General features: G+C 37.3%; 1 protein-coding gene across 1 annotated transcript in view; it reads right to left on the reverse strand.

Moving 5' to 3' along the window:
* LOC145981358 (sodium-coupled monocarboxylate transporter 2-like) overlaps positions 1–27,884 on the reverse strand; it is a 210,070-nt gene that overhangs the window by 72,757 nt on the left and 109,429 nt on the right. The window contains exons 2-6 of the mRNA XM_083114590.1: positions 14,877–15,087; positions 8,517–8,676; positions 6,144–6,209; positions 2,762–2,813; positions 834–901 (exon numbers count right to left, since the gene is read on the reverse strand). Coding sequence (XP_082970716.1) covers positions 834–901; positions 2,762–2,813; positions 6,144–6,209; positions 8,517–8,676; positions 14,877–15,085 — 555 coding nt within the window. The 5' untranslated portion in view covers positions 15,086–15,087. The remainder of the gene's footprint in view (positions 1–833; positions 902–2,761; positions 2,814–6,143; positions 6,210–8,516; positions 8,677–14,876; positions 15,088–27,884) is intronic.

A 27,884-nucleotide genomic window follows, 5' to 3' on the forward strand; every position in this document is an offset into this window, starting at 1 on the left:
GATACTGATTTCTTCCTGCCAGTCCGTCCCAGATCACACACACTTCCTTCCCTCTCAAACATGTCGCGTAATTTCGTAATTGTTACACGTGACGGTGGCGCAGTATCAAATTCTGCACGCCATCGTCTCTGCACTTCTTTCATGTTCTTACATTTCCAAAAACATTTTAGAATCCACTTCCGTTGCTCAACGGAAAGGTTCCCAGCCATCTTGTCAATTACTTGTCACTACTGGCAACTGAACTGAAATTAAAGAAAAACAAATGAATGGCATCAAGCACTAATCATGACAGATCCAGATACAAAAAGTTCCATCAAGTTATCTGTAATACTTTCTCTGTTATTAACATTCAAATAGTGTAAACTCCTTTGTGGGACACTCTGTTTGTATATATATATATATAGATTTATTGTTTGATTGATTGATTGAGTTGATGTTTTAAGTCCACTTTATACAGTAAGGCTGATCGGGACTGGACCTACAGTTTAAAGTGCGATCCAAACCACAATGTGCCTCCACCGTGTATCGAACCAGGGACCCCTTGATTACAAGGCATCGACGCTACCACTGCACCATCGGGGAGGCCCGTTTTAAATATTGAAGATAAGACAAATTTAATTAATAAAATTTCAAAATATAAGTAATTAAGCTACATATTTGCTGGCATTTTTAATTCCTTGCATACAAAGCTACTTGATTGTATCGTTTCCTTTAAATTTCGGATACAGTAATTTTAATTCTGTCACAGAACTCAATATTTTTTTTTAAAATAGAGTATCAATGAAGATCCATATGCATATTAATTGTATATAGAAGTAATGTACAGTACTTACGACTGATGTGTAAACAACGCAGGCAGTAATTATAATACCAACGGAGATATTTATGTTCCATCCAGCCACTGGAAAAAAATATATATATATATATTTTCGTTAAGACATTCATAAGAAAATATCGGGGAGGAGAATTAAAATAGTAGTTATGACATGCAACAGGATATTTGTAATAAACAGATGTGAAACTCCAAAAAGATTGACAGAAACAAAAGTTACAGATATTCACAATAAAAATCAGTTTAATACAATCGTACTTAATCGTATGCTCGGCCTGGCTGGGCTTACCTAGTTGTTTGTGCAAATGACAGACTAACCCTAATATACCAACTTAAAATGCATTAATGTATTAAACAGTGGCGCATTCTGAAATTATGACCTGGTTTACCTCAATAATTCTTAGTTCTTGTATATATTTATTAATATTAATTAGGTATAAGAGAAATAAAACACTAATGCAGGACAACTTCAATTTTTTTCGGCAAGTTCTTAACAGGGAATATACCAGGTGCGTTTTTTCAGCTGGAATATTATTTAAATTATGTATATATTATTCGACTAGTATACATGTAAGTTCAAAGCATTTTTTGGTAAAATCAAATGAACGAATAAATTTTCAGGAGGGTGGATTGGCTTACACAATCGTCCATCATGACGTTTGTATGTTTCGATAAACAACAATAATTTTTAAATCCTTTGTATAAAATCACATTTACAAAAATATCAGGTTTCAATAGGAGTATGCATATACTACAAGTTTCAAATTACTCTAATGACTCCAACATAACATTATTCTGCAGCATTTTATGTCAGTCTTTATAAGTATCAAATTAAATGTGTTTTTTATGCATTTGTGATGTAATAGAATTTTGGAAAGCAGAAAATATCTTCTAATTCGTGGAAATATACTTATTTTTATTTGTTGTTCACTCTATATCTTGAAGTATAATTCTTATTCAATCGTGTCGTAGTCCTAATGGCTCGGCACTCGCTTCCTCATGTTCCCCAAAAGGACTGCGTTTAGGTACACGCTTGACCAGATTAAATAAACGAAATGAAATATGTTTATGAACCCATATACGTCGTGATTGAGAATGGCAGGCACACAAGAGCAGATGGAACTTACCTGTTCGGGCACGCAGAGTCTCGAAACCTCTCTCTCTCTCTCAAGACCTCCAGCTCTCATCTCTCTCAAAGCGATCTGACCCCTTTTCCGATCACTGCCGGCGCTTTCTGTCCTGTCGTACTTCGCAATTGCATTGCGTTCACCCCGGCAGTGACCGGATATTTACCTGAGAAACTCCCGTCTCATCATCTTTGAGTTGCGAGACTCATACTCGCACCGACAGACATTACACGCAATACACACAGACTACTTAATTTTTTTTGGCAATCTTTCTCTGGTCATTCTGTATCTTCAGTGTAAGTAAATAAACACAGAGAAATAAGTATATTACTGAAATAAAGATTTTGAAATTTTCTTCTACAAATACACGTATAATGGTTGCAGGAGTGTGAGGCAAATCCATTTTTACTACAACGATGAAAAATTCAGAGCTTTAAGTTAGAATGATTTCAGTCGCTAGAAACTGAAGGATTGATCTGAGATTGAATGACACTTACGGCTCGACACATTTGAAGATAAACAAGAAACCAATTTTCAATTTTTTAGGAAGCTTCAAATTCTGTTCATATTTGTATATATATATCATTATAAAGGAATTGATGGGATGAGGCATTAAGTGTATATTTTAATTCTGTCGAAATGTACGTGAGTATTAGAAAAAAGACGAAAGTTAATATTAGGTTATTGATTTCTTAGTCAATTATAAAACTAGGAAAATCGGATTAAAACACAACTTTTGAATATGTTTCAATGTGGCGTAATTATACGACTAAATAGAAGCTACTGTAACAAATGTTCTTACCTTGATTCAAAGCTAACCCAGCCGTGTAGGCTGATATTGGTGAATATAATATCTAAAACAGATTAAAACAAGGATAGATATATTAATGCAAATAAAATACACATCTATACATAAGCCACCACGCTGAAATACTTTGTAATATCTAAAAGTACAACAAACAACTGTTCAATTGTTACAGAGTATTATTACTCTGCAAGAACTGTAAGCATTCCACCGAAAAACGCTGTATGACACTTTTGGGAATGTGCTGAGTTACCAGTAAAAAATCATGCTGCGGCCCTGTTTCTACAGGCTACAAGCTGGCCAGTCATAAGGTCAGATGTTGCCCAGTGATTGCTACTGTGTTTGTATAAGGTTTTATGTTGCTTCTACTGTAGTCCACTAACATACAACAGGTTTTATCCGTTGTTCTCGCATTCACTGAAATGTGGCATACAGCCTTATTCGGTGGAATGCTTCAACTGAAAAGCGTAATGATTATTGTGTCAGTCGAACAGTATATTCAGAGGGATGTAACTCAAATTTATCAAATTTGAAGGAGACAGGAACTCATGTATTCCTAGGAATATCTCTGGCTCTTAAAAAGATTCATAAAATTGGAGATACGTGTCTCCATCATTTTGCTAACGATTACAAGTGGAGATCTGACTCCAAATAAAGAAAGCTCTTGAGAGAATTTTCTTCAACCGAAACTGAAAACCACATTTTTTGAGTTACCTCCTTTGGTTCTCATCCGACGATATGTCAAATATCAATATCTCAGAAACTACTATAAGTGTAAAGATGAAATTTGGTGGAACAATGCCAATGAAGCATACATTAGCAAGAAGGTCGGTCTGTCCGTCAGAAGGAACGAATTTCAGGCCACGTCAGTATTTCTTGAACCATAAGATAATGAAATATAATAGTCAGTGAAGTTTGACATAACTAGTACAGAAAAACTCTCCATAAACTACTCTGGGCGGTCTGTCAACCTGTCTATGGGGGTAATCATTCTACGTAACTATTCAAACAAACATAAATTTTTGATGTTCATTTATGGAGAATAACTTGTACACCTGGACACAGAACTTGGAATGTAAAAACAGATATACGTATGTAAACTATTGGAATAGAAATTTTGGATAATTCTACTACCTCGCCTGATTTGTGTTAAAATTTATAGGTACATGTATATTTAAGAAATTATTATATACTCTCATCACACACATTACAGATAAAATTGCTATTGACATTTATATGAAAAGTACTAATTGGTTGCTTGTAATCAAAATATAATCACTTCGAGTAACAGATTCCAAGATTTTACATTTTGTTGATTAATATGAGATTAACTATTAGTTAAATTATCTGTAAGCTACAGCACCTGTAGATTATGGCTGTCATATATGCAGTATCTCTATGTTGTCGGTACTTAACCCTTAGTACCACACATAGGTTATATCTCCCCTTTACACAATGATCACATTATTCGTACATTCATAATCATCACTTTCCATAGGAATTTCTTACTACTCTACAATATTTCTAACATAGAAATTTGTATTGTATCTTTAGATTTTTCACTATGAGGATTATGAATGCTACTTTTTGTGCTTTGCTAGATTCTACGCTCGGCTACACAATAATATTAGGCTGAATTTCTGAATCATCGCCCAACTGTGGGATGATAACTAGATTTCATTAGTAGTGTTTTATTTCTTCTCAACCATACCTTATCCTTTTGAAATAAGAAATTTTCACTTGGATTGAAATGAGGTCTGCTGTGGGCCAATTGTTGCACAGATAAGCTAATTGGGACTGGACCTACAGTTTGAAGTTCGATCCGTGTCACTGTGTAATGTTTCTCCATCGAGTATGGAACCCTTGATTTAAAGCGACGACGCCATTGGGTGGATTCCAGTATTAGCTTGTATCTTTCACATACTCTCTGTGTGTTCAGCTGTACTTCAGGTATAAATAAATGTTTTTGAATAGAAAATGTTGTTCTTAACAACTACTCACAAGTATTTGCACTTTTGCTGCTTCTAAATCTAACACTGAAGAATTTCTATACTCGAGAGGAGCTAACAAAACATAAGAATATTCCTCGTGACACTTTTTTTAAGCATTCCTTTGGTTATCCCTACTGACTTTTCTGCTATTCCATTTGAACGCTAAAGTCCCATTCTTTGGTAAATCATTCATGTTCAACAGAATTAAATGGCTATCCACGGAATGCTATTTGTTGCTAACACCAATTTAAGCTAATATATCACCTTTACATCAGTTTTGGATTTTAATTAATAACTTCCAACCATTTTTAAAAGTAGTCATTAGTAATAAGTGAGAAGTGTCTCCATATTTACAAATGTAAACACTATTGTTTTACGGTTAATCTGTAATTGATGGTGATATTCAAAGATTATTACAATTTGATGCGCCATATTTCAGAATTTTTTTTTCTATGTCTGTTGCCATCTCAGGGCACTGACCAACAGTGGGGAATTATAGACGTTCAAATTGAGTGGGGTGACTGAGGCTGAAAGGAGTATGATTATCGGCACCCACCAATTCGGACACTTCATCTGTGAGATTTCGGAAAAGTTGCAGATACCATGTGCAACAGTCACTGATGTAGTGACGAAATGAGAGCATGAGGGTGTGATCAACATACAACCGCGACGTGGAGAAAAACAGTCTGGTAGTGTTCCGACGTGTGTTGAAGTCAAACCGGCAGGCTTCATTGGGCACTGTGGCCACGGACTTTCGAAAGGCATTGCGGAGTACTCATGCAGTGGGATTCATGAGTATTACTGTGCAAATTGTCCATGACTATTTTAATTAGTTTTTCTCTTACGTCCTATATGTTTTTTAAGCGATGGATTTTTATGTATACTGGTGTAGAAGTTGTCAACAGCTTGTTTTGAGTTTTCTTTTAATTCTTGAAGCTCTTATTGGGTCAAATAAAGTGCACGAACATGGTGATGGACAATTTGCAATATAGTACTCATGGATCCCAGTGTACCAACCGTTGAGAGGTGGTGGCACTGGTATTCCATGCCGGGCTTTTGATGCCTGGATCCCTGAATGCCGATACCTATCACACAATATTAGACAAACTCCTTGCTCCCCACCAAGCTGTTCACCATTTTGTAGGACGGATGGAAGCGACTACCGCCGTCATTTACCGTAACCTGGTGAAAAGTCTTCCTCGAACGGTAGAGGGTGGTATAGCTGCAAGAATGGCCGACACCTCGTACTGACACCAGACCAGCTCCAGGTAAGGACATTTCTACGGACATCTGGTTACTAATAGAGAGACTTCTGTATCACTTATGGGCAAATAACTTTGAAATATATTAAGTCTCAATCACTATTAGCTTGTTTGCTGTGTACTTACGTTTTGAATTATGAACATTCCTGAAGCCAGCAGACAAATGTAGTTGTTGAATCTAAGTTTTAAATACTGAAATAAGAAACAAACCAAATAGTTAATTTCCTTTCAACACAAAGGGGTATATGCAAGTAATTTGTGGCCCAAGTACGGAAGAGATATTCAGGGAAAACGTTTACAGTGTGTGCATTGAATTTTTGCTTTGCGTGGAATGGCAGCCTTGCTTTAACATAAAGTAAAAATATAAATAATTATATTAAAAAAACTCCCTTCGAGAGGAGGTAAGTGTATGTTATTAAATTATTGCTACTAATATTCACACTATCCATAAAATATTAAAATATTGCACATCTTTCATTGTTGGTCCATACATTTTTATGAATTGGTATTATATTTGCAACATGTGTATTATCACTCTTTCCACGACAACAACTGTCTAGTGACAATATTATTATTCTTTTCCCTACGTTCATGAGAGTTTATCGATGTACAGTGATTTAATGGGAGAATGACGAAATAAGGAAACTGACTGATTTTAGAAAAATGGAGCCGATCTGCAGGGCTACGTTGCTTGATTTCGTTCTTTGTATTATCGTATTTTGCATCAAGAATATAATCCAAACTAAATCTTCAAGAAATTGCTTTCATGCACTGTCAACAGATCACTTTCTAAAAGTTGTCTTTGTACGTTAGATGCGATCACAAATTTGTAGAAAATTAGAATTCTAAAGTGTAATTTCATCAGTGAAGGCTTTACGAAGAAAATTTAAAATACGTTTAGTTTAAGCATATATAATTGAAGACATAAAGGCTGTAAACACAGCTCCAAATTATTTAAGTTCTGTTGATTATTATTCCAAACCGAGTTTTGAACAATTTCTACAAGATTGTGGTGGTGACCAAAAATTGCGCACCGGTCCAAGGGCAACCTACATAGAAAAGTTTTCTTAGAAAGCATGCGCCATCGGGGAAGTCCTTGTTATCTAAGACTATATATATTCGTTTGTTAATTTATAATAGTTTGACAGAAAAAAATATTACGTTTGGGTCCCCTCAAACTGATCAACCTAGCTACGTCCCTGGAATGTCAGCGTGATCTCGATGAGTTCCTAACACGTTAGGAGCATTCTAATGCCTTGTTTTTTACACCTCGAAAGGAGAAAATGGTTACAAGCATGCTGTAATAACTTTTTGCTCGTAAAATATATGTTGGAAAAACCTTCGCCGCTTCATTTCTCGTGAAATTCTAGCCTGATTTGAAATATTACATCACCTCCTTTCCTTTGAAATGTTTGCTTTGAATTCAATATGGCGGTCAACAATATGCCGGACCCGCGCTTGAGACACACAACTAGGGATCTCCCTGTGCCTAACCTTCATGACCAGGATAACTCCTTTACATTTTGTAGAGAGTGTTAAGGAGCATTTGACTCGTCATAGTTCATGTAATGAGGCTTTTATCAGTCACATAGTTACACATATTATTTATTTTCTTCTGATCCCATTGCAGTCTCAGAATGATTTTTTGATATGTTTTAGAGCATGGCATGAGGGACAAAATATATTTTTTCACGGTTTCTGGCGATGACATGTTTTGAGATATTCAAGGTCAAAGATCAAGGTCAAGTGACAAAATTATATTTTTATCCAGAGGTAGGCTTGTTATATATCACTGGAAGGCTTGTTCAATTCCCTGTACAATAAGCTTTATTTGAGCTTCCTAGGCGAAATAGGGGTGGAGTTAAAGCACATTTAGCATAGCTAAGTGTTCTCAAAAAGGGCAATTTATACGAACTTTGACCTTGAATAATTTAACAATTACTAGACGCACGAGACTCAAAATTTTCATAGTTACTAAGTTCCATGCATAGTTTCAACTCCCCAAATTTCATGAAAATCGGAGTTGGTCAGGTTGTGGGCTGTGTTGATTTCACATGGACTCACTCTTATCAGATTTTGAGTTTTAGTAATTTCAACTGAAATTAGAGAAACACACAACCAAAAACTCAATATTTTTTTCATTATTCCATTGTAAATATAAATGTGCTTAAACGCACAGACATGAAAATAGGCTGGTAAGCAGAATTGCGCTGATGCAACGTATTGGAAAAGCAAAGCTAAAACGGGACAAAAGTCGCTGGCACTTTTATGTCATCCCTGAACTTTCGATCAAATACTGCCATTTTTTGTTACATGGATTACAAAGACAAACACTACCATGAGATCTTTCATTCTCTTAAACCTCCCAACACAAGGGGTTGTGCTCCGACGTGGCAACATCGCGAACTTTTGCCACCCGCCAACTTTCATGGCCGTGAGTTTAAGCTAATACATAGCATGCCCTGCAAATGAAAATGTCAAAGGAATATTCAATGTTACCTTGTATGATGAGGTCAGTCCAAGTTGCCTGAACACAGGGACGTAGAGATAAGAAGCAATAATTGATTTAGGGACAAGCAAGAACATTATTACCGAGTACTGTGTCCCATACATGTACATTTCGGACGGGAATCCCAATATTAACACCGCAGATAGAACACTGAAAGAAAGAGAAAATGTACTTTCAATACATGGTGTCCACATGAAACCACTTTGATTTCAAATTACAATTGTGAGAAACTACTTGACATAGAGTCTTGTGGTTTGCGGGATTATGTAAACTAACACAAATAGTTTTTTTTAATTAGTGCACTTTTAGGTTGGTTTCTTTCGTAACCATTAGTATGTCTTTTGGGATGAAATTGGCGACTTCCTTTCCACATACCACACCACACACCGCGTTCTCTCTTGTGTTGTCTTCATCGTTGCTAATTACTCAGAACCTAAAAAACTTTTTGAGTTGCTTTACATGATTCCGCAAACCGCAAGATTTTATGTCGAATAATTTCCTCCCAATCGTAATTTGAAATTAGGATGGTTTCATCTGCACACCCTGTATATTCGGTTAAGGAATTATGGGATGTTTGGCAGAAAGTCAAGTCATATGATATGTTTTACTATTTGCTTTATATGTAACTGCAAGTAGCAACTTATAGTAACCAAAATATGTTTGAATAGTGGCGCCCATACATTATTCCAATGTACGAGGGACATCCGGAAAGTAGTACCCGTTCGCGCCGTGTGGAGCGCTACTGACGCGACTAGCCGCCGCTCAAGGTCAAACGACTTCAGTTGACTGTCTGCTCAGTGTGTGCGACGTTTCGTAGCGCTGCCATTGTAGTTATTCTGTGAGTGTTTACAATGTTAAAAAAAATGAAAACTCCGCCACATGAGAAGTTAGGGCTGTGAAAAGATTTCTCAAGCGACGAATGCGCGAACGTCCATGATGACGAACGTTCCGGGCGCCCGTCTGTCATTACGGACGAACTGCTGAGTGAAGATGACGAATTCATCAAGAACAATCGGAGCGTCACACTGGATGAAATCAGTGAACAGTTCCCTGACGTTTCACGAACAATTCTTCGTGGGAAAATTTGTGCAACGTGGATCCCTCGCTTCCTTACTGATGAGCACAACAAGACGCGTATTGATGCGGCCATGAATTTGAAACACTAAGGGAGCGTGATACGAAAAAGTTTGCGAACCCCTGCTTTAACACATGTATTGGTAATTTCCTCGCCATAATTGAAGCTTTGGTCTGCTTGTGTGTTTTCTGAAACCTTCATGATGCATCTTCTTGACGGACAGTCCTGGTCCGCACAGCCCGTAGACCAGGATTGGGTTTGATAGGATATCTTTAAATTTTCATTCTTCTAGTCTCCTGGGCTGATACTGCTTTCTTCTCACATTGCATATGCAGATTGCACCTCTAGAGGCACTTAGGTATAAAAAGTGCATTTATGGCCATTTCTGTTTGTGCAAACTCGTTATAAACAGGTATATTGATTAAAACATGTATGCTTCAGAAATTAACCACACATGGCCGCATAAGGAGTAGAAACAAAACACATCACACATGTGAACACAGCAAATTAAGTCCTAACTATTAAAGCATGTTATAAAACACCAAAAACGAAATATTTGACAATAAAATCCTTAGAAAAATATTTTGATCTAAAAGGAATGAGGAGCTGTAGAGAAGGTTACATAATGTAGAATTACATATTATTAGAATAATTAAATCAAAAAGGCTTAAGTGGAAAGGTCATATTGGAGGGGATAGAAGGGTTTACAGGATTCTTGTTGGGAAACCTGGCGGTAAGAGACCTGCAGAAAAGCCAAAACGAAGATGGAGGAATAACGTTGAGATGGACCTAAAGGAAATCGGTAAGGATGGAATATATCTGATTTATATTCCCCAGGATAGGAACAGATGGAAGGCTTGTGTTGCTGCAGCCAAGAAGACAAGAGAGTTTGTTACTGAGTTAATATTAAATATTTATATTAACACAAAATACTATCAAATACATTTGACAATAGTCTTCTGGAATTTTCTTCCCTTTAAATTTCAACAAATAAAAATCGTGGATGGTAGTCAGATTATCCAACTGGTGATTTGTTTTTTTAAAAAAATTAAATATTCATATACTCAGTACTCTGTTTTAATATTACTTACTAAAAATTACAGCGCCTTGAATAACGTAGTGTGGAAAACGGCATAGTTCTGCGCGCTCTGGCTGGTTCCACTCGAAAATGATCCGCTAGAGGCGCTGGTGTTGAACCCGGTGCTTGGTATTCGTCTGCTTATAATGGAAGTAAATGGAGTTTTCGCTGCAACGTCTGATTCTTTTACATGAAGCATTTCTATGAATGTGATAATTGCTATGATATTTGGTACAGTGGTCGCGAAGATATTAACGAAAATTCTAGACAGTCGACCACGTCCTGTTATCGTCATACTTTCGTTAATAATACGGGAGAAAAAATACGCGTGGAATGCTCTTGGCAACTAAATTCCTGTGTATGAATTACGTTCATTATTATTATCATCATCATCATTTCTTTTAAAGATATACACACTGAAGCATTTGTATTTTTGATATTTACTGTCTCTTTTCTTCCGATTTAAACTAATCGCGGCGATGATGATAATGATGATTCCATGAAACGACAAGGGGAACCCCACAAAACTTTCTTAGTGCCATCGACATGAGTGTAAGGAAACTTTCAAACCAATGGGACAAGCGACACGGGATGTTCACACTGTCACACTAGTGACACACACTTCCAGACTGTAAAATAGCATTCATTGCACACGTTCATGTGGCGTATTCGCGTGCTACTTGTTACTTCGGTCGGAAAGCTCCTTAAAGGAAGGGTGCTCAGACCGAAGCGACGCGCTACAGTGGGAGTTCCCAAGTAAGTGACAAGCGACATGGTGCCTTCAGACTATTGGCAAGCATTCGCTGCTAATTGTGCTAACAACAGATAGGCGACACGAAAAATCGCACATTACAACAACAGATCTAGGCGACGCGATAAGACACACGTGTCGCTTGTGCGTCGCTCAAACTGGGCCATTTCCTCAATAGCTTGCAACATGTTGCCGTGGTTTGTTGTTCGCTCATGTGCGATGCAATGAGTGTCTTGCTTTAGGGAGATTACGCACCAAAGCGACAAGGGGCACGCGACATTTATCGCTTGAGGATTTCACCAAGCGAACGCTGGCCTGTGCTTCCCGTCATGCCGCTACGTTGCGAAATGTTGCTCTTGATTGGCTCGTTTCCAAGCAACATGTGTCGCTTCGGTGTGAAAGTTGCCTTGGACCGAAGGACCCGTGTCGCTTTGGTGTGAAATCCTCGTATCGTTTGTCGCGTGTCGCTTTGGTGTAAAATCTCCTTGAGGAAACGGTGCAGTCAGAGCTTGTTTCCCTACGGTTCGAAAGGCTGCATTGATTACGGGCTGCTCGCTTCCAAGCGACACTTGTGATTTGTCGCCTCGGTATGAAATATCTCTCAGGATACTATTTATATTCCAATAACAGAAAAATAAAACTCTAATACACAATCCAACACCTGACGTCCGGAATCACTTTGCGATGTTTCTTCTTGTGTTACGTATGCTATTTATTTATTAATTTTATTTTACTTTTTTTTTTCCAAATTAATGTCATTTCGTGACTGCAAATTACTCCACAAATATAACTGTTTCCATCAATTCACATACCGCCTTTCAAGACAAACAAATCTACATAATATATTCCAAAAACTAACAAAGCCGCATTACTTTCATAAGAAAATTAGCATCGGCATTGATCGCACTGCCATCTATGTTTCTCATCCGTCTGGGGAACCAGTTTCTTGGGTCGTTTTCCACACTACGTTATTCAAGGCGCTGTACTAAAAATAAACTTCTGCAAGTGAAACATATTACCATGTTGTTGCTTCACGTATGATCAAGAATTGGATTTATTGTTTACTAACTGACTTGAAACTTGACTGTTCGCTTAATCTAAGAATCATCGAATCAACAATAGACGAAAACTAATAATTAACATATAACACTGTGAAAATGGAAACCACAAGCCACAAGAAGATGAAGGCATGGACTACTTCGCTCACCTCCCTTGCTGTAACAAATCATCACCACGTAGAGTGTAATTGTATATGAATACTATAATATGTACTATAAAGAGTATTAACAATTTAGTTCGCATTGAAAATAAAAATGTTTACATATCTAAATAATTAAACGAACCGGAATGGTTTGTTAACATTTCTGACGCCGTCTGGTTCGCTTCGGTCCATTTCCAGCCTTGGTTTAGTCTTTGCGACAACATCGTTGGGTGGCAGCAATATAAAAGCACCAACCAGAGGCGCAACCACGAAGTTTTGTCTTGGGGGGGCAAGTACCAAGATAAGCGTACTACTACTAATAATAATAATAACAATAATAATGATATTTTTATTATTACTATTGGTAGTAGTAGTATCAAAGACGTTATTATCCTCATAAATTACGCAAAAATCGGTGCTAGAGCATTTGTTTGGAACAAACGATTGAAAATAATTTTTCAACACGTTCAATTTCACATTAGCTAATAATGGAAAACAAGCACACAAACTGTACTTTTGAATGGCAGAAAATGAATGATAAATGCATTCCGAAGATAATTTTTTTGTACATATAACATGTATAACTTTCATGTACAAGATATGTTTTACACATATGCAACATGGAGCGACATAATATAAGAAAATACATATACAACATGCTAACACTAAATTGTGTACGTATTCAAAGTTTATTCAATACATATATACAACACATATTATTTAAATACTTTACAGAAAGCAATGACATTGTGAGCGAAGCGAGCAAGAACATTTTTTAGATCCAATTTCTGCAACTGAAAACAATATTGATTTAATAGGGTGCAGATAATTTCACGGGGCGCCATGATATTCTCCCTTTTACAACTTTTTTCATTTAGGCCGCTCGGCGTCTATGGCCGACTCCAGCCGCCCCCTAGCTACGGCTCTTAATTTGACGAGACAGAGAAGCAGGCATTGCGAGCAAGAACATTTTATGAAATATAGCTTTTTTTTTTTGCATAAAATTTGAAGTCGAGGGGGACAATTGCTCCTCTGTTCCCTCCTGCAGTTGCCCTCGGCCGTCAACGTTTGGCCACCTTGCCCCTCCTAGAATATACTTCCGTCGAAGGTTGGAGGCAATGCTCCCTGCCCCTCCTGTGGTTGCGCCACTGGCACGAACTTTGTTCACGTCAGATAACAGACCTGATCAATCTAAGGATATTACGTAGTCTAGACCAATCACAGCCATGACAAATTCAACTCTTCCAAAGATAATATCTGTTTGACATTTTTTATTATTTTGTCAGATATTGACGACTACTAAAACAGAGTTAAGAATAATAAGTTATCAGCTAGTATTATAGTGCAATAGCTAGTAATATTTACTGATCAAGAGATGACTAGTGAAATATTCGTCGTGCTAACCAAGTAACTATTAATTTACGGCATGTTGGAAAGGATTAGACAAGGGATCTCCAAACCGTCGATCGGGAGCTACTGGTAGCTCGCGGTGTTATTTCCAGTAGCTCTTGAGATGGTTGGCTAGAATAGACTACAGATAAGAATGGCAAGATTTGAGTAGCAGAAAGATCTGCTTTTGGGGACAGATGGACACCTGGACAACTTGTTACAATATCTGTGACAACCTATTCACCCAAATATTATGGATGAAAATGAGTGTCATCCTTCTCATTAACATGGAGAAGTAAGATGTTAATGATTAGAGACAAGTTTTAAAATTTTACTGTGTTTGTAAGAAAAGTATTTAAATGTTTTGAACTTTCTTTAAGAAATGACAGCTTTTGTACGTTGCATAGAAATTAAAAATAATAATTTGATGTGATTTGATGTTACTTTTGTTATTTAGTGTCACTTTTTGTCACTTTTGGCTAATAGCGACGATGAGGATGAGTGATGAGTGATGATATGATGAAATTAATAAAGAAATACTCAAAAAGGAAACACATGCTCATGTCGGGATTCGACCCCGAGAGCCCTGGCGTCTTAGTATTGTAAAAATGGTTACATGTCTCAAAGTTTTTATTAACCAAGAAGGATCGTAAAAAATCAATCCACACTTGATAGCTCGTCATGTATTTTCAAATGTGGGAAGTAGCTCAATAAATCGGTGAGTTTGGAGACCTCTGGAGTAGACAATTTAAGAAGTTACATTATACAAGCAGGCTATGAAAATACAATGTGAACTCGGTCCTTGGCTATGTAAAACAATTGCTGTTAGACAGAATGTTGCATTTTATTATCTTACCTGTTGACCAGGGACATGGCGGCTGGAAAAAAATGCATTTGTCTGCTACTCAGAAAATACTCATTTGTGGTATTGTCTTTCTTCCTGTACACCCCGTAGAAGAGACCGACTGCTGACGAGAATATCAGCATTATCACAAAGACACAGTAGTCTGGCCATCCAAGTCTTGGCATAGTAGACCCCACGTCGCAATTCTCTTCCATATTCATACCTGAAAACGATACAATAGATTACGAAGTTTACAATGCACTATTGCAATATTTTTGTAATATATCAATTAATAAGTAGTCTCGGAAAAATAACCCAGGCTTGATTTTCTAAAATTACTGTTAACCTAACCACCGAACACACGCGCTGTTACAGCTTTCTTGATTTGATTGATTGATTTGGTATTTTAAGTCCACTTTATGCACAGAAAGGCTAATCGGGACTGGACCTACAGTTTAAAGTGGAATCCGAACCAATATATGCCTCCACCGGGTATCGAACCTGGGACCCCTTTACAGCTTTCTTGATAACGTAGTGGTATCGTTGGACTTCCAAACCATACAGGTGATCCACTGAACATGTGTATCACAATTTAGCTCCATGAAATTGCATGAGTTGGCTAAAACAATCAACCATGCCGAATTTAACACATATGTAGATAAAAAATATAAATGCACAACGACAAAGCAAACTGAAATTTGTGTTTCGACGTTCAAATGTACGACCTATGTCTGCTGACGTCTGCAAACGTTACAAGACTTGTGTGACATTCCTGCTAATCACGTACAGTGGGATCCATGAGTATTACCGTACAAATTGTCCATGACTATTTTCATAAATTTTTCTCTTACATCCCATGTGTTTTAACCGATGGATTTTTATGCATGCTGGTGCAGAAGTTGTCTGCAGTTTGTTTTGAGTTTTCTTTTAATTCATGGAGCTCTTATTGAGTCAATTAAAGTGCACGAACATAGTGATTGACAATTTGCATGGCAATATTCATGGATCCCACTGTACAAAGCTTTATTATTGATTATTTTTGTTAGTATGGGTACGTATAATTTGTGACTAAAATTGTGGGTGAAGTACTTATTATCATATCTCACCTTCCAGTTACAGTTGCAGCACACAAGTAACCCATTTTATATCCCAGCAACGAGACAAAACCTGATGTTTTTGAGAATGAATCTATATGCAACACTTCTACGGTGAAACATGGATTAGACTCCGATCATCTGCCTGTAAACTTTGAAATCACCAGGCCACTAGATGATCTAAACAATCACCAATCTAGAAAATGACACACCAACTGGAAGTAGTTCCAAAATATACTTCATAATAGAACCGACCTATCAATAAAAAAAAAAAGAGTACAGAAAAAATGCATAACTCAGTGGTCTTCATAACGAAAGAATTATTAACAGCCTACAACCTCAACAACAAAAGAGAAGCAGTAGCAGAAGTAAATCAAGAAGAAGACTAACTATTCACTACATGAATAGCCTTTGAAAAACGGAATGAAAAAAATCAGATGAGCAAAAAATAGAGAATACAAGACAACATTGAATATACTTAAAAATTAAGTCAAAGATAATATAGAAATTAAACCATGCCAGATATTGGGAATGAAATTTAAAGAAGTTGCCATCTTAGACATAAATTCTGGAAAATACTAAAACAATATCAAATATGGAGGAACAACCCAAAATAATTAGAAATGACAACGCAGAATTGAACGATGAGTAAGACATTGTTACAAATAATGAAAGACCTGAGGTAGAAACCTTCAAAAAAAAAAAAAAAAGAACTATGTTACCGACAAATTTTCCAGATCTGACAACACCCCTAATAGGTAGCAAATAATATAACAAAGCTTAAAACAGACATAGTGGCTGGCTTCAACAAAATCAAGCTTGAAGTGCTGAAGAAAGTACAAAGAAGAACCTTTGCATTATTCACGAAAACGTTCAAATAAATCCATCTTATGATCTCAATTTAGCAAAGTCCTCGAGAGAAAATTACTCAAAATACTCCAATCACATTGTACTATAAACAAAATTATTCCAAGTGCACAGTTTAGATTCATTAAAGGAAACAGCACTGTAGACATTCTGGTAAAAATAACAGACCTCATCACCACCAATAATAACAGGAAACATTATATCCTAGGCATATTTATACCGACAGAAAAAGCTTTTGATATGGTGTGGCACCAAGGACTGCTGCTCAAACTTAGAAATGTTACCTTTCAAGACATCCACGTTAACCTATTAGCAAACTGTCTTGACGAAAGGGCGATGCAAGACATTTTTTGTCCAAATCGACGCATGTAAGAGCAGGAGTTTCACAAGGATCTGCTATATCGCCACTTCTCTACGCCATTTATGTAAGTGACGTCCCCAGCTCAGAACATTGTTCAGTTGGATTTTACTCCGCTGGCACGGCTTGTTTTGACACGAGTAAGAACCTGAAATCATTTTTTAAGTGCATGCAAAGACTTCTAAAGTATGAACGTCTTGACCAAAATACGGCGAATGAAAGTAAATGCTGAAAAAAGTAGCGGCATATTGATCACCAGAGATACTTTTAAAAAATAAGCAACTCTGCAGGCGCTATGAAAGACAATAGACAAAAATGGAAAATGCAAAAGATCTTGGCCTTATTCTGAATCAGAGACATGCCAAAGGAGAACTCCATGCACTCCATCAAGCCCTCAAAATTAAAGTTATAAATGAATCAAACAAGCTACGGCCCTACTAAATGGCAGTTATAACCACCATGAAATATAACTGCATTCAATGGAAATAGGCAGCCAAAAATCATATAAAGTTACTCCAGAGAGTGCAAAATGATCTCAGAGAAAGAGAGGAAGACAAGATTATAATTGCTTCACAAACCCTAGGAGTGTAAACTCTTGAAGAATTCATAGATAAAATGGTCAAGAAAAGATGGAAAGAATAAATTAAATGACAACGAAATCAAAAGATATATGGGCAATTCCACGGAAATGTCAACCTCCAGACCAAAAACTCAAAAGATTTATAACAGAAAATGAAGATGATATAATGCAAGAGTTATACTTGTAGTTAATTAAACATGCCGTAGTTTCATTAAAGCAATACGGTAGGTGGTTAGGAACACCATTTTGCAAGATAGCCTGTGATATCTGCAAATTGCTAGGTACATGGAATGATATGTTGAGTGTGCATCTTAACGATCCATGAACTCGATATACCGGGTGGTCCATTTATAATGATAGTATGGAATATCGCATGAACGAAAAATTGCACAGAAAAAAGTTTGATACTATTGAGGGGGTAAGTCAATGCCGCAAAAATTTCGTCGCCGCCACCCACCCCTTAGGGAAGCTGGGTGGGGGTGGGGTAAATATGAAATTTCAAATGGAACACTCCCATTGATTTTACATATTTGGATTCCGTGTTAAAAAAGAGGTATTTTTGTTCAAAAAATTTTGTAAAAAAATTGCAACCTTCGAACATTTATAAACATTTGGTAGTTTCAGTTTCATTTTGTTCCCTTCATGTAATAACAGTTTTGGCTTCCGTTGAGAAAATTGCAAAAACGAATTTTATTCAAAAAATGTGTGCAAAGAATTCGGCAAAAGAAAATTGTTGGTAATTTTGAGACGAACTAACTGTGGAGGGTTTATCCAATACTCTACAGCGCGATAAGGAACCCCTACCTGTTTCCCCAAACTTGCCCCTTAACTTCCAACTAAATACCGAACCGACAAACCCGTCCCTATTCGCCTCGCCAGTAGCATAGGTAGCTATGACAAGTGAGCCACCGCTGAATATTTTCCAAAAATTAAAGTATTAATTGCGAAATTTACACAACCAGCCAATCCCACCGAACCTTAACTTTTATCTATCATTACTATCTGGACACCCTATATATATATATCTCACACGTGTGCAATTCCTTAAATATTCTTTAATTAACTTGTCAATACCAACGATTTTTTTGCAAATCACTCTAAAATTGATATTCTATGAAGATATCTGTATATTTCTAAAGAGGATAATAAATTATGATCAGTGTGAACCTGAATTCCCCCCCTCCTGGAAGAGAAGACAGTTATTAGCACACAAATTATTAAATCTCTTTACACTGATAAATTATTTAGGTGAATGTGTAACACCACGGTTTCGAAATGCACATTTATTAACAAAGCAAGTAATAAAAATAAAGATCACTTTCAGACATGATTTCCTTTGCAATAGGAAAATTAAACAAAATAAAAAAAAAATGGATAGCTTTCAAGTTTAACTAATTTATGAAAACATGTCTTCAAACAGCTTGTTTAACACATTAAAGCTGATAACAGCGGTGATAGATTCCACACTTCAACTATAGGTTACTCATGTTTTAGAAAAGGTCACATGACCTGGAGTGACAATCATAACAATTCACTTTTACAATTAACAAATATGAAATGTTAATTTTATTCTCATTGTAGGTCCATATTCATATCCCTTGCAAATATTATCGTTCAGCAAATTCCCGTAATCAAATTATTTTCAATATGACGAAGCCACATCCTTTGTTATTTTCCTAGGTTCGTGACTCAAGAAGTTCACATATAATGGCCATAACACAATGCATGCATGCTTCAATCACTGAAACGTTATGTTTCAAAGCTTCTTCAACAACCACGCAGTTGTCACTTCAATACTAGAAGAATTTTGTACTTACATTATTGTTCCGAATACAAACCATGTGACTCTGACAGCCGGCAGTGAATTTCACTTATCCTGCAATCTGATAATCCTTCGTCTCGTTACATGATCATGTCCGTATTTCCCGAGCTCTTGCGCTTAGAACTTGATATCAATAATAGCTTGTACTATCTTTACAAATCCGATATCCTTTGATTTTTCACCGCTCGTATTTACTTGCTACTTTCTCGTTCTCCATCTTCTTTTCGAGATGCCTTCCCCCGCGTTCAAAAGTTCCAGTTCCGGTCAACACTTTTTTCTTCTTCTTTTATTTCTGAGAGATTTTATGCACACTTAATCTCTTTGAAGTCAATGACCATATTTCAATTTAAGCACCCATTAAAGACATAATCTTTCAATTAGTTACATAATTATCACTTTGCTGTACCAGTTATCGCGATGACCAAATATAAATAAAAAACAAATGAAGTAATCCGCCTTATTTTTACATACCAATACCCATCATCGATGCATCGAGAAACCGCAAAGCCCATCTATTGAGCAAAAAATCAAACTATTTGCGACAGCACTGCAGGCTACTGCCACCTAGTGAGTAAAAACTGTACTCATTCAAACAACACGTAAACTATTCACATCGAGTCATATGAAAATTACCTACACTTTTGACATGAATTATAAAATATTAAATACAGTCTGCATTTTAAATAGTGTTTATAACAATATTCGTTATAAATGGCGCCCAACAAGGGCAGAACCCATACAAAACACCTCACACAATATAAATGAACAGAGCACTCTAATTTAGAACAACGGCATATACGAAACATAATGATTAAGTTACCTAATATACACCAACATTACTCATTCTGCACAGTCTATTCATTTGAGATCTTCTCAGAGAGTGGGAATTCTCAGTTCACACTGGTCACTTCATCCATGCATACTCTGTGCATACTGAATCAGGAGTAGGATATCCATTTACAAGCTAGCCCGCTGTAAGGTTGCACCCACTTGACAAAAAGCCCTCCGCTGGTTTAACTATACTTGGCCCAAGTAACGGATATAAGTTCCTTTACTCCTAACCATTATCCTCTAGCATCATTTTATTTATAATCTTCAGATTGGCACAAAGCCAATAAATTAGGCGTGATCCTTTCAACAATTGCCAAACCCAATTCAATAACCTATGCAATTCATCCACTAACTTATCAATACCCTAATTTCCATGAAAGGAACAATTTGTGTTCACTTCCGTCCTCCCACAATTAGCAATCCAAGCACCCCTATTTGGAATAGTTTACCACCACGTGTCGGCCCGCCGCAAAGTCAAACCTACTTGACAAATCGGTCCGCCGCTGGTTTAACTTCACTTGGCCTTCTAACCAACAGATCTAGTCTACAAAGGACACCTTGTTACCTAGTGATCACCATTCCCAGAATTTCCTTGCTTGCACAGCTGTAAGAGACTAGACTCAATATCAGCAATTTCCTTTATACCCATATCCAAGACTTTATTTACCCAAAATTCTAATTTATCCTTAGTACAATTCCAAAGTTTGCAATTCTGTACAGAGTGATTATCTAATTTTTCCCCCGTCATGCAGTCAAGTAAGGTGACCGTGGAGTTACGCTTATTTTCAATGCATATATATGGACCCAAATAGAGATTACAATATTTCTTGATAACTTTATCCCCGAGGTTGCCAGGTGCAAAATTCTTAATGAAAACCAAACTTCCTTCTCTTATTTCCGGTCTATCGTTCCCTTTCTCGTTTGCTCGATTAAGCTTATTTCGTCTTCGAGACGAACTCAGCAGTTCCGCCATTAATAGTTTCGAATCCCAAGAGCAATTTCTCGAACGATCCATTAAAGATTGGAAGTCTATCAATGTGCTCGATACGTTCAGTCTTAATTCCGAAGGAGCAAAGCCCGTTTGACAGGACACAGAGTTATTCAACAAAAACAAAGCATGTTCAATACTTCGAGGCCATTTTGCATGATCGGATGAGCATAACACGCGCATGAGTCTGTTCAATTCGCTATGATAGCGCTCCACCAAGTTGGAAGAGGGGTGGTAGGTCGGCGTGTAAGTCACATGAACCCCCCACAATTTCATAGCATTTTGAAAATTCTTGGATTTAAACTGAGGTCCATTGTCAGTGACTACTTTTTTAGGAACCCCAAGATGGACAAAATAACACTTGATCATTTTATTCACAATTGTGTTGGCCGTGCTATTGACGATTGGATAAGCCACCAAATAACGTGAAGCCGCGTCTAATACAGTAAACAAGAACCTTTCCTTTTTTGGACCAGAAGCAAAAGGTCCTTGAAGGTCCAAAAACAAAGTATGTCCTGGTCTATCAATATGATGCGATTTCGCAACAAACTTGGACGGGTGCTTGTTAGGCTTGGTTCGTTCACACACTTCACAATTTTTAACATAATCTTTAACATTGCCCTTCATGTTCTTCCAGTAAAATATATTGTATATTAAAGCTAGAGTTTTAGCGGCCCCAAAGTGACCTGAATTGTCATGGCAATGGATTAAGATTTTACCAATCAAACTCACTGGGATACAGATCCTCAATTTATCTTGATCGTGGAAATCCCGTATGTATAAAATTTCTTCCTCCAAAACGTAAATTCGATCCCACGATCTTGAACGAGGAGACTTAGACTGCAATTCACCAGACAAATGCGAAATAATCTCATTTAAACACAAGTCCTCCCTTTGAGATATTACCAGTTCCTCCTTTGAAACTATAGGCATTCCCATGACCAAGGCAGAAGAATGATTCACTCGAAACCGAGAATAGGAAACACATGGAAAACTACGGCTCAAGGTATCTGCTAGAATATTATCAGAACCTTTACAGTACTCTACTACGAATGAATATTCTTGAATCTGGATGAACCATCGAGTTAATCTCGCGTTCCAAGTGTGGGCTGTTTCAAGCCATGTAAGAGACTTGTGGTCAGTTACCACCACGAACTGCCTTCCCTTAAGAAATGACGAAAATTTTGAAATGGTGTATATAATAGCCAATACTTCTACTTCAGTAGAGGTATAAGATTTTTCATACTGCTTTAGTACTCTACTGACAAATCCTAAGGGTCTGACTACTCCTTCTTCCAATTGATAGCAATAACCCCCTATGCCTATTAACGAGGCGTCTGTTTGTATGTAAAACCTTTTCTCAAAATTAGGATAGTATATCGTTACTTCCCTTTTGACTATCTCCTTCAATTTTTCAAATGCCCTACTGGCTTGATCAGTCCAAGTCCATTTCGACTTCTGCTTCAAAAGTTCATACAATGGATGGGCTATCAACGAATAATTTTGAATAAATTTACTAAGCCAATTAAAGCACCCAAGTACCCTTTGCAGTTGCTTTAAATTGTCAGGCTTAGGCAACTGTAGAATGCTTTCTACATAAGAAGAATCTTTGTGATATCCTTCGGTTGTAATAATGTGTCCCAAAAATTTCAACTCCTGTACTACAAATCTGCACTTATCAATTTTTAAAGTAAAACCTGCCTCCCTCAACCTTGTCAAGACCAATCTCACGTGATCGAGATGGGAATCAAAGTCCCGTGATTTAATAATAATATCATCCACATATATCACTGTAAAGTCTCTAAAAGAACCTAAAACCCTGTTCATTACATCGACAAAAACTGAGGTTCCGTTTACCGAACCAAAAACCACGCGTTTAAACTGGTAGAGGACCCCTTCAAACGAGAAAGCTGTGTACTTCCTACTGTCTGGATGCAAAGGCACTTGCCAGTATGCATTTCCAAGGTCGAGCGAAGTGAAATACTTGCACCCTTGAAATGAGGACAACAACTCATTAATTTTTAATGGAGCAAGTTGCTTTAATTGGACATGTTGGTTGATCTTCTTTAAATCAACACACAGGCGGATAGCACCATTTGGCTTGGGCACGACTAGCAAGGGCGAATGGTATACCGAATCAGATAGTTCGATAACGTCCCATTCTAGCATCTGCAACAGCTGTTCCCTCACCTTCTCACGATAAGCATACGGAATGGGGTAATTTTTGCGAACCACTGGTTCGTCCGTATTCAACTCCATTCTATGTACGTACTCCTTACATAAGCCCGGTACTTCAGTAAACATACCCTCAAAATCCTGCAACATGTCGACAAACAATGAGCTGTTCACCTCGTTCAACGTTAGAGATTCTCTGACCGAGTCTCGAAATTCCACCACGTGTACCTCTGACTCGTGAGTCAAGCGAGTCACCCTACAAGTATTGAGTTCCTGAACATTATCAGTCGAATGTTCAAGAGGAGTAAATTTCAAGAATATCTTGCCATTAGGCGTGCTATAAAAGAACGCATTGGCATCAAAGTTCATTTCTCCCTGAATTTTATAAATTACATCTAGACCCAATAAAACTGGTACACTTAAATTTTTTACAACTACAAGCTGCACAAAAATCTCATACCCTCCTAAATTTAGCATCAATTTAGTTATACCCTCAACTGATTTGGATTTGCAGCCTGAATAATCCACTAACTTAATATTTGATCCTGACTCCAGTCGAGGTCTTGACACAATGGTAGACAACTCTTTCCAAGTATTGTACCCTAACAGACTTATTTCCGCGCCACTATCACACAAAGCCAACAATTCTTTGTTTAATATCTTAACTTTAATCAAAGCAGAACCCTTATGGTTATAGTCAACGTTAATCGGTACTAGAGAATTTTTGGAGTCTACGGATTCACTATCGCTAGAACTATTATACATATTTACAAAGTGAATAGCAGGTACTAACATCTCACTCTTCCCCCCTGCGCGCTGAGAAGAGATCCGTTGAGGTTTTCCGAATCCCTATACCCGATAGAACCTCCAGGCAGTTCTCCCTCTGCCTGAACTTCAACAGTTTTACAATGGGAAGAATCATTGAACTCTGCTTGAGCCAAATTATTCAACGCACCTATTTGCCTGAGGAAATCCATAACCAGAAGCATTCCATTGCGGTTCCAGTGTACCTTATCAACTCTTCTCTGAGAAGGATTACCGAGATATTCCTCAAACAACTCTTCACGTATTTGTCCTCCCTCTGTGAAGAACAAATGAGATATGTCAAAGACCTGAACCCTGTCACCTTCCTTAAGTGAAAGAATGAACTTATTTAGTTCGCTCCACCTCTTCCAAACATTGGAATCTCCAGTTCTCATTACCTTTGGAATGGGTGGTAGAGTGAGGAAAGTAATATGTTTGGTTCGATCCCTCAATAACCTTACAATCTCACGCAAATTACCTTTGATATCTTCTAACTGTTTAAATTTCAGAATATCATTGGTCCCAATCATTATTATTACAGAATCTGCTATACTATTACAACCCTTCAATCTTTCTTTCAACTGTTCACTCGTCTGTCCACTAATACACAAACCTACGTGTCTATTCCCCTCTTCATCAAAACAGATTCGATAACCCCCAAATTTTTGTGCTAGGCGAACAAACATACTATCACCGATGAACTGCTTGTTATCTAAGATAGGTTCCGCAGGTTGACCACCAGATTGCGCACCCCTGTTCACCTGAGAATTATCTACAATCACTCTGTTTATAGGAGGATTATCCATGCACGTACCCACATCACCCCCTACGACGTGAGTCCTGTCCCGTTTCCCTGAAAGGAAGATTCAGTGTTATCCATGGAACTAAAGGGACGTCTTTTAAATTTAGGACTCGTACGATCCTTTCTACCATTTACCTCCTGTGAATTCTTTTTGATCTGAGTATCTCCCTTAATTAAAGTATCTGATTCCTGAGAAACTGTTGAAACTTTGTTGATACCTACTTTATTTATTTTTGACTTTTGATAAGGTAACTGTTCCCTTTTAGGAGCTGTTTCTTTCAAAGATTCATAATTTTCGATGGCATGAATGGCATCCGTAAATGAAGATATGTCCGACATAACAAAATGCTCCTTGAGCTTATATGGTAACAAAGAACTCAATTGAGCTACAATATGTGTCTCCTCGGCATTTGGCTGTATGGATCTTAACAATCTAAAATTCTTTGAAAAGAACTGCAGGACGCCTACTTCAGATGACTTTACATAAGGTGAGTTTAGAATCTTTGACAGGCAAGAACTCCTCCACCTTGAACTTTCATAATGGGCAATGAACTCATCTCTAAAACTCTGATAGGATAAGAACACGGATTTCCTTTCTTTGTACCAAATCTTGGCACTGTCAACTAAAAGTTTAGGGACATACATGAGGTAACTATCTTTGCTTACATTATATAATTCTAACATCTCCTCAACACGCTCTAAGAACTCTGTAGGAGTAACGTCAGTAATAAGCCCATTGAACTTGGGGAATTTCAACAGATCTTGCGGTTTTACACTTGGATGAGTATCTCGGAAGGAGCCAGGATCATGCCTAACTTCGTAATTACCATTCTTCTCCTTCAGTTCCAACCCACTGTTTACACCCAATGCCCTCTCCTTACTGGACTTAATTTTCCTATGTCGAGACTTAAAAAAACTTTTCCTACAAGAACGGTCACTATTGGCGGAATCTGTGCTCATTCCTTCTTCCACATTGCGCGAACTCAACCTGGGTTTGACTGTAAAGACCTCTATGTCTGAGTCCTCTGTGGACGTAGCTTTATGAGCCACAGCCTTTCCCTGAATTGACCTCACGACCTTGTGAGAACCCCCGTCACCCTTAGACACATATGCTTGGTGAAACGAATATTTATCATCCAACTTTGCCACCGTGACATTTAATTTGTTCAAAGAATCCTCCAAAGCCCTAAGTGTAAAACTCACTTCTTTAGGTAAAGTGGAAATGGGAGGAGCAGACACACCATCAGGCGTGCCCTCCTTTGAATTCAAAGACTGGTCTTGACCCGGCCAAGAGAAAGGAGAAGTCTCTAATTTAATTGATTTCAACTTATCATTTCGAGTTTCTACTCCTTCTCGCGACAACAAATCAATCTCTACCAATTCCCGTTTCCTCTCATCTAAGCATTCCTTTATCCTTTCATCTATGTGATCCTTCAGATCTTCAATCTGTTCTAACCTTTTATTAACACCCTCCATTTCACTCTCTAATCTCGTGGAAAGCAACTCATACTTCCGTTCAACTGTTTCAGCCCTGCTCATGCATTCGACTCGATATTGCGATATGCAGAGACGCAGATCCTCAGTTTCAAACCTAAGGCTCGCGATGCCCTCTGTTGTTTCCTTTCTCATATCGGCAAGATCGGTACACGACTGTACCTGTGCTAAGCTAAGAGCTTCAAGTTTCTCATTTGATTCCTGTTTACTTTGCACCATGAGAGCAAAAAGTGTATCTAAGGTCACTGGTTCTTGTTCGGTACCCATTTTTACGCACTACTAAAAAATTCAGTTTTTTTTTTTTTTTTTTTTTTTGAAAAGTTACAACTGTTATCAAGTCTCATAATCTTAATGAGACGAACTAACTGTGGAGGGTTTATCCAATACTCTACAGCGCGATAAGGAACCCCTACCTGTTTCCCCAAACTTGCCCCTTAACTTCCAACTAAATACCGAACCGACAAACCCGTCCCTATTCGCCTCGCCAGTAGCATAGGTAGCTATGACAAGTGAGCCACCGCTGAATATTTTCCAAAAATTAAAGTATTAATTGCGAAATTTACACAACCAGCCAATCCCACCGAACCTTAACTTTTATCTATCATTACTATCTGGACACCCTATATATATATATCTCACACGTGTGCAATTCCTTAAATATTCTTTAATTAACTTGTCAATACCAACGATTTTTTTGCAAATCACTCTAAAATTGATATTCTATGAAGATATCTGTATATTTCTAAAGAGGATAATAAATTATGATCAGTGTGAACCTGAATTCCCCCCCTCCTGGAAGAGAAGACAGTTATTAGCACACAAATTATTAAATCTCTTTACACTGATAAATTATTTAGGTGAATGTGTAACACCACGGTTTCGAAATGCACATTTATTAACAAAGCAAGTAATAAAAATAAAGATCACTTTCAGACATGATTTCCTTTGCAATAGGAAAATTAAACAAAATAAAAAAAAAATGGATAGCTTTCAAGTTTAACTAATTTATGAAAACATGTCTTCAAACAGCTTGTTTAACACATTAAAGCTGATAACAGCGGTGATAGATTCCACACTTCAACTATAGGTTACTCATGTTTTAGAAAAGGTCACATGACCTGGAGTGACAATCATAACAATTCACTTTTACAATTAACAAATATGAAATGTTAATTTTATTCTCATTGTAGGTCCATATTCATATC

This window comes from Lepisma saccharinum, chromosome 29 (genome assembly GCF_977018435.1).
Source record: "Lepisma saccharinum chromosome 29, izLepSacc3.1, whole genome shotgun sequence".
Taxonomy (NCBI): Eukaryota; Metazoa; Arthropoda; class Insecta; order Zygentoma; family Lepismatidae; genus Lepisma; species Lepisma saccharinum.